This window comes from Sitodiplosis mosellana, unplaced genomic scaffold (genome assembly GCF_009176505.1).
Source record: "Sitodiplosis mosellana isolate CC-2019 unplaced genomic scaffold, AAFC_SMos_1.0 Smas_scaffold_6226, whole genome shotgun sequence".
NCBI lineage: Eukaryota > Metazoa > Arthropoda > Insecta > Diptera > Cecidomyiidae > Sitodiplosis > Sitodiplosis mosellana.
In genome coordinates this window covers 17,133,481-17,143,140 of record NW_022601467.1, presented here as the reverse complement: position 1 = coordinate 17,143,140, position 9,660 = coordinate 17,133,481, and the positions used below count along the sequence as shown (strand labels likewise).

Sequence of the window (9,660 nt, the reverse complement as noted above, 5' to 3'; positions counted from 1 at the left end):
AGCGAAATGCAATGATGAAGTGATGAAGAAATTGGAAAAAATCAACAGAGTTTGACTCAGGCGACAGATATATGCTTTAGCATAGAAAAAATATCCGCATATTTTTTGGTTTGTCCACTCTCAGTATATAACGGCACCCAGCTTCATCGAGTATCAGCACGCACACTGAACGTAGTAATATAGATTATAAAACGGTTTGTTTACAAAGAAGCTGGGTGCCGTTATATACTGAGAGTGACCAAAAAATATGCGGATATTTTTTCTATGCTAAAGCATATATCTGTCGCCTGAGTCAAACTCTGAAAATCAACACAACTGAAAAATTTGCAACACCCGAAGAATTGGCTCAACGCATCAATAAAGTGCTCTATTTTGCAACCAACACCGGCTGTGCATTCTACAAGACCTTTTACGAACGTAAATATAATTTGTTTTACTGACAACATTTATTGTTTTTAAGTCACTTCATTATGTTCATTATTTCTGCTTTTGAAATTCTATTGTGAATTTTATCGCGTGTATTGAAACTAAATTCCGTTTTGTGATTTGTGTTTTTTTCATCAGATACTATAGCGAAGTTTGACCAAATCGGACAGAACAAAAAAATAGTCGAGAATACACTCACCACTCTGAAAGTGATCGAAAATCTCGTACAAACAGCATGTGGCAACCTCGATATAATCAAAGGTAAATTTAATTGCTCTTTCTTTTTTTCAATTCAGATCAACTATTCAGAGAACTAATCCAAAGAAATGTTGATTTTTTTTTCTCTTATAGAATCAATGGAACCATCAATAATCACACCAATTCCATCGGCAACTACACCGATTCCGTCGAGCTCTTCAGCAGCACCAGCCATTTGCCCACAACTTTGAAATTGATGAGATTACTTTTTGTCATTTATAAAAATATTTGAGAATAATAAACACAAAATGTATCAAATTCAATTCAATTGGTTCATTTTCCGTTTCTCGAGTATTTCTTTTGGATTGGTTCACCTCATAATATGTGCATTTGTTCAGCATGACATGAAATAAAGCGAAGCCGTTAGTGTGCACGAGCATACAAATGACGAAGAGAAGGAAAGAGATAAAGAGAAAACGCTTTCATTTCATTCAAAGTGTTTGTCAAAGATTAGTTTGTATGTGTGCCTATTCGCAACACAATGTAGACTAGGAGAAGAAAAAAAAACTCCATTTTATTGACTGCATTGGCAAATAGTAAAATTCCAAAATAAATAATAACTATGCATGTGAAAATCGCTTTTCAGCACATTTTCATTTTGTTTTTTTTTCTTGTCTTTGATTTTTATTCCGAGAGAGTTAAAGAGATACTACTTTGTGGAACGCGCGTTGCATGCTTACCGTCTGCCGTTTTATGCCAAACAGTTTCTTTTGCGCCGTTTTTTTTTGTTTCATTTCGTTTCCTTTACCATGTCGATTTGGTGTGCAATGTGCATGGTGACAGCAGCGGTGGCGGTGGCCAATGTTTGTGGTTGCACTAAACACAAATTTCATTCTATTATTCCGACAAATAAATTCTCTCTCTCTCTATCCCACTTTTGGCAATATTTTTCTTTCGTTTTTATTATGTTTGTCTTTCACACACACATTCTCAAAATGTGGAGGTTTTTTTTTATTTCATCGCCATTTTTGCACCTTTCTGGGTGTGAGAATCATTTGAGGGAGAGCAATAAACAAACACACAGACGAGAAATACCAAAAAAAACAGAGAAATGGAACATTCAAACATTTTTGTGGCATTATTAATAAATTATTTTTGTACCGTTTTTTGTTATTCCGCTGTTGCTGTCATTTCATATATATTCACAATTCACTTGTTCGACGGGGAACTGTTTTTTTTTTTCATTCGCAAGACATTCGCGGCCGATGTGCCAATTCAACATTCTATTATTTTTAAATTGAGCGAGAGAGAGAGAGAGAGAGAGAGAGAGAGAGAGAGAGAGCGACATGGTGCAACCCGCAACTGCATGCACAGGGGAACGAGATGGAATGAAAATTAAGTGAACAAAACGCTTTTCCCGTCAAATTTTATGATAATCACGCATTAATGCATACATTAATTATCGTTATCATTATCGGTCTAATCTACCGAAACATTCGACAACAAGTTCCATGTTTGGCCATTTGCACACAAAAAACAAAATAATCAAAAGATTTGCATTATAAGAATTTTTGCTTGGCCAAACAATGAATGCCAAGCAACTAAATCGATTTGCTGATGATCAAGATGAGAAACAGATAGAAATGTTTCGCTTAAAGTATATTATCCTCGACGAATAGCAAATTGTGTTCGGCTCAGTTTGGTGTTGATGTGTGTGAGTGGCGTCAATGTCTTCATTTTGGGCGATGCTTATAATTCAGTGCAGTCTATGTCAATTTGAGTGGGTCGTTATGCTTGGTTATTGCTGCATCTTCTTTTTTTTCCACCCGAAAAATAATGTTTGTGTGAGTGCAGTGCAGCTGAACATACAGTATAGTAGCGAATTTTTTGCACGCGCTCTTTTGGTTAGAATTGTGCATGAGAAATTATGTACGGACCCTCCGCACACGCACGCAGAACACCAAGCAATCTCACATGCACACAATTGATTTCAGTTGCTGGTCATACGTTTATAATTTCAGTGTTCAGCGGTGCACAGTGTGTATTCCACTGCTGCCACCGCTGCCGATGCTGCTGTTGTGTGTGTTATTTTCTCTCTCTATCTCTCTCTCTCTCTCGCCTTTTCATTCGTGCTCCATTCAGTTTATGTGCTTGCTAAATTATGAATAAGTTTCTCAAGTGGAAAAAAAAGATACGAAATGAGCACAGCGTACACAGGCAACACAATCATAATAATCAACTACACGAAGTCATTAAGTAACGACACAAAAAAGGAATGTAAATGTTTTTAAGGCTACGCTATAAAATTGAACAATGTTGCTCTGGCACCAACAAAGTATAGTGAACTTATCGTGTGTATATTTCTTTTCTTCTTTTTAGTTTCGTTGCCGTCGTTTTCCAATTTTCGTGCATGGTGGAAGCCAATGTGCCAATGTGCGAACGCGCTCAAACCAAGTGCACATTGACGTTGAAGGAAAGAGAGTATTGTGCAGACACACACACACAAGAAGAGAAAAACGTGCGACAATACAGCCATGGCACATCATACAATTCATCCGATGCAGAGTGAATCGTTATCACTGACTTTATAGTCACAGTGTACCAAATCGCTCTTAAATAAAATTGTTTGCAATGAAATTTAAGTACAATTTATTAAAATTTCAAAAGAGCGAAATATTAATGCACCAGCTGTGTATTTGCAACGCTATACCACCCGATAACACTGTACATTGCAATCAATGTGGAATGTGGTGTTGAGTGTGCGGCTCAAAATTGTCATGTGTCATACGGACGCCCCAAAACCGCAACATGAATATTGTTCTAATTGATTCAATAAGTTATTTCGTGTGTTGTTTTTTTTGTTACTTTGATGACCTCTCTCTTTCTTTCCTTGGCCACAGTAATTAGCCCATTATTGATGTCACATCGATTGCATCACGTGAAATTTAATTAAAGTATCAACCATTGTACGCTTGTTTTTTTTCTCTCTCTCTCTCTCTCGACAGATTTCATCTTTTCCCAAGTGCGCGCGTCAAGTCTGTTCGACCATAAAATTGATAAAACAAGAAATATCGTTTAAACGTAATAAACACGAATTTTTTATGACGACTGTCACTTGCTTGACTTTTATTAAGAACACACTTTGGGTCTCTGTTTCATTTTGTTGTCAATTGTTCGTTCATTCATTCGTTCGTTTGTTCATGATTCTGAATGAGTTATCATTAGTTTGTGTTACTTGTGATTGTTTTTTTGTTTTTCGTCGACAAATTTTGATGTCACAATCATTGTATATGTTAACGGGTTTAAGTGTGCTTGCAGTTTGCACATTATTTGATTAATACACACTCGAGAGAAAATGTTGTGTGTTGTTGAAAATTGTTCACATTCTGTGCGACTCTGGAAATTTTCGTGATATTTCGCGTTCCATATTGCGATGGAAATAGATGCTATTCGTATGATGATGGTAACATGTTCAAATACAATTGGAGAATGAATTTTTTAGATAAATGTCACGTTTGCTCGACGAACAGATGAAAATGTCTGAAGATTTGTCAAGAGCCTCTTCACTGTTGCTACACTTCTCTTTACGTTGATTCTCTTTCAATTTCTCTCTGTTTCGCTCTCTTGCCTTTCTCTTTCACCCTGTGAGCTCAAGTGGATGAATGTTTGTTTCATCGCTCTACAGGCCAACTGCTTTTCGTATTAAGCCATCAAATTAATTGTACAGCAGACAAAAAAAATAACAACAACAACCAAATCTTCATTAAAAGCACTCATTCAATTTTCCATTTATCATGTCGCATTTCATTGCCATTTTATTTATATTGGCATTTCATCAAAATATTTATTAGGTATTTACAATACAAGCCGTCGACAACGAAAAATGAATGGTTTGTCACCATTGTGTGGATTCGCGACGCGGATTTAGTGCCGGGGCGCAACACCGATACACAAATGATTAGGAAATTCATTGAGTGAATGCAGTGTGGAAAAATATTATACATAGAAAGTTAGTGTGCGCGCAATTTCAACTCTTATGAGGTTAACTGATGAGGTCAAGTCACACACAAGCACACACACACACACAAAGCTAAATTGATTGTTCAATAGGTTCGTGGTTTGGACCGCCAAGCCCAATTGAATTGTTGTAAATCTCTCTCTGTAAGCTAAGACACTACAAATATGAACGGGCAAATCGAAGCAAAATGCATGAACCATAGCGTTGCATATAGCCATTAAAAGACGAACGGAAAAAAAATTAAATTATATCTGCCAAGAACTTAATTTAATTGGAGCCTTTCATTCCATTTAATCGTATTCACAGCACACATAAAATGGGTACGTGCAATCGCACCATGGCCCAATACTGGCTGTATGCCGTTAAAAACACCAACATGAAATGAAATGAAAAGAAACCGAGCCAATCCATAGACAATGTCTTGAAGCCGTAAAACGACAGGCATTTGCCAATTTCGCTCTTCATCTCTAATTTCCAATCGCTCTCTCTCTCTCTCTCTCTCTCTCTCTCTCGCTCTCTTAAACATTCTCTTCTCACTCGACTCCATATCTCTTTTGTTAGCACCATCACACACCGGTGGTGCCACAGCATATTTCACATTAGGCAAACACAAAATGAACTTGGGTATTTGATTGTGCTAAATTGAATGAACGATTTTTAGCCCCGTTGCCTGGCCTAGATTGATTCAATTCCTGTCGTATCTTTTGACTTTATCTGTATGTGTTGTTGTTGACGTGGTGATTTTTTTTATTCGTTCTTTGCTATCTGAATGAATGCATTTACCTTCAAATCACTTAACGATATTCGCTTGTGTATTTCTTGGATGCACCAGTATTGAATGATGGAACTTACCTAGAATAAAAGAAAAAAAAATCGAATTAGTTGATGATCGATAGCGATAAAATGCAATGTGAACTATTATTATTGAGAATTAAATGCTGAATTTATTTTTGCAATTGGTCTTATTCTTGCCCCCATCCCAAATGTTAAGCCAGTCAAAGCAATGGCTTTTGGAATAAATTTCATGAATTGAATATTGATTTCGTCTTCATTTCATTCGCTTAGTGCGGTGACAAAACCAAACCAAACAATCGTTTGAATAATATCCATTTTTGACCACAAACGACCGAACATTTTCGACAAATGATTTATTACGGCAAATAAATATGCATTGTTGAAATCCCACTGGAATCTCTTGAACCTTTTTTTTTATTCGAAAAGTGGGCACCAAACACACAGGCACACTTCAATACACATTAAAATAATCCATATCGATATAAATTGGTCGAAAAGGAACGGAAATGAGTGCAAATTGTTTCAAATGATGAATATTCGTTGTGGAAAAGTTGAAACATGAACATAAAAGAGAAATATTGAAATTCTTCACAAAATATCTCTTCATCATTTCACATGAATAAAATATTTTCCACTTCTGTCTCTCTCCATACACAAGTTCACAGTTTTTTTCTTTTAAATGCGACGCAAATAGACGACAGTCAACGTGTGTGTGTGTGTGTGTGTGTGTGTGTGTGTATGTGTGTGGGTGCATCTTTGAGTTTTCGCATTGAACAACCATTTTATCTCCATTTCAATTTTGAATTCAGCCAAACGAGAAGTAGCAAAAATAATACACCCAAAAACATCGAATCGAAAAGAATGGAAAATTCGAAAAGCAAAGTAGCGAGTGAGTGAAAGAAAGTGGCGACAAAAGGAAAACAACACGAAACCGATAGATTGTCGTTGTCGCGTATTGTGATGGTGGTGCACGTGAATATGTATAAAATTATTTTATTTCATACATTCCGAAAGTGTGTAATAAATAGGAATAAAATGATTTTTGAGCTGATTCTGGTGTTGTTCTTTGTTATTTTCCTTTTGTTTTGTCGTTCCTTTTTGTGCTTTGCTGTATTTTTTTTTGCCGTTTCATTTTGTTTTGTTTTGCTGAAGTTTGTTTTCTTCGTGCCTTTTCAGGTAGTCACTTTGATTGCGATAGTATTTTCAGCATACTTGCATGGCTAACATGTATCCTAGCCATTTTTTTTACATGTTATTGTTGGTGTGCCGTATGAAGTTTATATGTATACGATTTTCGTTGTTCTGTTCTGCTATGCTTCTCTTTTTCATACAAAGTTTTTTATTTTATTTTCTCTACTTTGAAAATTGAAATAAACGAAGAGCGTCTTGCAACAAACAACTGTCTATTGTACTTGTAAGTCACAGCACACCGTGTTACAATAACAACAAGCGAGCGAATAATTGTCGCTCATGTAATTGTATATTCTATCCATTTTATTTTGCTGCTTCTAATTCGCATTGCTGCTACAATGTAGCCTACGCTCTTCTGCTACTCCGTTAAAATATTTACTGCTATTTGCTCGGGCCTTTGTGCACTTTTCCAGTTGTAAGTGCTTCCTTTCACCCTCTTCTACGCTTCCTTTTTCTCTCACGCGCGCATTTTCTCTCTCTCTCTCTCTCTCTGTGTGTGTGTGTGTGTCCCTCTCACTCTTTTCTGCTTTCGCTGCTTTCACTTATGTGTGTGGCTATGTGCTTTCCACTTGTAATTTTTTTCTCCTCTCTTTAACTCTGTCACCCCCGTTCGTTTGCCTTTCTCGCGCACAAAAAGCGTCGCTTTGTGCTGCTGCCTCAATCGAATGGAGCATTTCAATTTTTCCCTTGCTTCTCATTTCATACAGTAGTTGGAGTCGATTTGATTACATTTGTATCGCATATGTAAACCGAAATGAATATACTATGGCCGTTTGTAGCATGTGGCATTTCATTTTTGGTCGATTTGTGTGAACAATATACTTTATTTATTGAGTGTGTGTGTGTGTGTGTGTGTGTGTGTGTGTGTGTTTGTGTGTATATGTATTCATTCGGTTAGCTCAAGGAATGTGCCATCCATGTTGTCGACTTCGAAATCTACTTCAATTAGTGATGGGCAATTTTGCCAGCCGAAGGGCATAGGCACCTAATCGAGAAGCGTTTAAATAATTACTTGGAATGTCTACAACAACTGGATTAAAATCGGATCTGATTTCATATTCTGATGTGTGACGATATGGGAGGCCAACGTGGATGGAGGCGAAAGGGGAGAGAGAGGAAGTGTGTGTGTGTGTGTGTGTGTGTGCAGAAGAATGAACGAGAAAAAGCCGTAAAAAGGAAGCGTCATCCGCCAACGTATTAAATTATACATTCGCCTGAGCCAAATGTATGAGCTAGCCGTCAGTCATTGTACAAGTAAAGCTGTGCGGTTATCGTGCAGGAATGTTTGCACATGTATACTCGTGTATGCTTGTGTGAGTGCATATATTTACATTAAAACACAACATCTTCCAAACCACTAATTTATTTTTCGTCATACGAACAGACGCGCAAACATTTTGCCTCCGCAACATCCGACAACACGAAGCAAATACCTAATAAAAACTACCGAGCATATTTTATTACACGTCGAAATGGTAAAGTTCGTGGAGGGTGGGAGCGAGTGTCAGGAAAATAAAATGGAAATCAGCAAATGTAGGCAAGAAAAAGGAAAAACAACGAACAAACCGACACACAAGCACAGTACAGTACAGCACATGCACACGCACACACAATCAACTCATACTCGCTTTGGCATTTTTCAAAGCTATACAATATAATCCAATCTAATAAATGTACACATGAATAGGAAAAAAGTGTTCGACTGTGGCAGTGACTATGAATGTGGCAGCGGGTGATTATATGTATGTGTGTGCCTGAGTATGTTCGAGCATGTATATCTGTGTGTGAGTGGTATGGAATGGAATTTGAATCAAGAGATCCATGGATATAGTTGTAACTATATCATACCAAAATTGGTAACCATTTGCTATCTTATTTTTGCTGCTTTTTGAGCAAATGTACGCGTGTTTGGCTATATAGCAACATCATCACCACCATTGAAAGGAATGCACAGAGAGCAGAAAAAACATACACCACACACACACACACACACGGCACCAAATGCTAATGGAAAATGGTTCCCAGTTGCTACTGCGCATCAAATGCGACCATTTATATCAATTCAAACACAAACAAAACTGTGTAATACAAATACGCACGCACACGGTACCAAAGCCAACGAGAATCACAGCGACAGAGGTACAGTTGGGCGAGAGAAAGAGAGAGAGAGTCAAAGCTGATGCCGAGCAAAGTAAAGCACAGGGCCAAACCAAATCAAACCAAACCAAACCAAACGAAGCCAAGCCAAGCCAAAAGACAAATCGAAACGTAAATGAATGGAAAACGGTATGTGCACACTGTAAATTGGTGTATGTAATACATAAAAGGTGTGAAATGCTGCGGTGCTGTTGCTGCTCCACTTGGCTCTCTAGCAATGGCATGGTGCTTGTCGTCACTGACAGAATAAATTATGTACGCCAAACGAATAAGTGAGCGAGAGCTAGAGAGCGAATGAGACACCGGAGCAAGGAAGTAGCAAGCGTAAAGGATCGAATTTCCCATGCGAATGTGTATGAGTATGTGTGCCTGTGAGTGGCGCGCGTTTTACCGTTGTATGTGTTTGCGACGGATCCACATCTTTTGTGGGAGCTGAAGGGAGGGAGGGTGTTTGCATATCATCGAAAACGTTGAGATAAAAATAAAGAGCAACCAAGCTTATGGGTTAACCATTAGCTATCGCTATCGCATATTATAGTAATGTTCCGTTACACCATTTGAGTTATTGTTATTATGTGCGTACGAGTTGATATCCTCCCAGTGTGATGTATACACTTCGTATATAACGAACTCATTGCTCGCTCGCTCTCTCGTTCTTCCTCGCTGTGAGTGTGTGTGTGTGTTTGTGTTTCGATGTTAAAGGTGAAAACCGGAAAATCAAAACCATCATCAACTAAATTGTTTCGTTTGTTTAGATGTTCGTATATGTCATCATATCCGGCTCTCGAAATCGGCTCCATCTCTCTCTCTCTCTCTCTCTCTCTTCATCACACACACACACACACACACACACACACACACACACACACACACAC

General features: G+C 37.8%; 2 protein-coding genes across 51 annotated transcripts in view; one reads left to right on the top strand and one right to left on the bottom strand.

The window, feature by feature from the left end:
- Positions 1-9,660, bottom strand: part of LOC129577767 (serine-rich adhesin for platelets) — a 116,874-nt gene that overhangs the window by 16,167 nt on the left and 91,047 nt on the right. For 15 of the 50 annotated variants that reach the window (XM_055465294.1, XM_055465289.1, XM_055465321.1 and 12 more), the window contains one exon: positions 5,426-5,494. The exons of the other annotated variants lie outside the window; for them this stretch is intronic. The gene's annotated coding sequence lies outside the window, so the exon portion shown is untranslated. The remainder of the gene's footprint in view (positions 1-5,425; positions 5,495-9,660) is intronic. 50 annotated transcript variants of the gene reach the window in all.
- LOC129579486 (uncharacterized) lies at positions 15-875 on the top strand. The gene is made up of 4 exons (XM_055469596.1): positions 15-19; positions 293-417; positions 565-687; positions 778-875. The coding sequence occupies exons 1-4, from the start codon at positions 15-17 to the stop codon at positions 873-875; spliced, it is 351 nt and encodes a 116-aa protein (XP_055325571.1).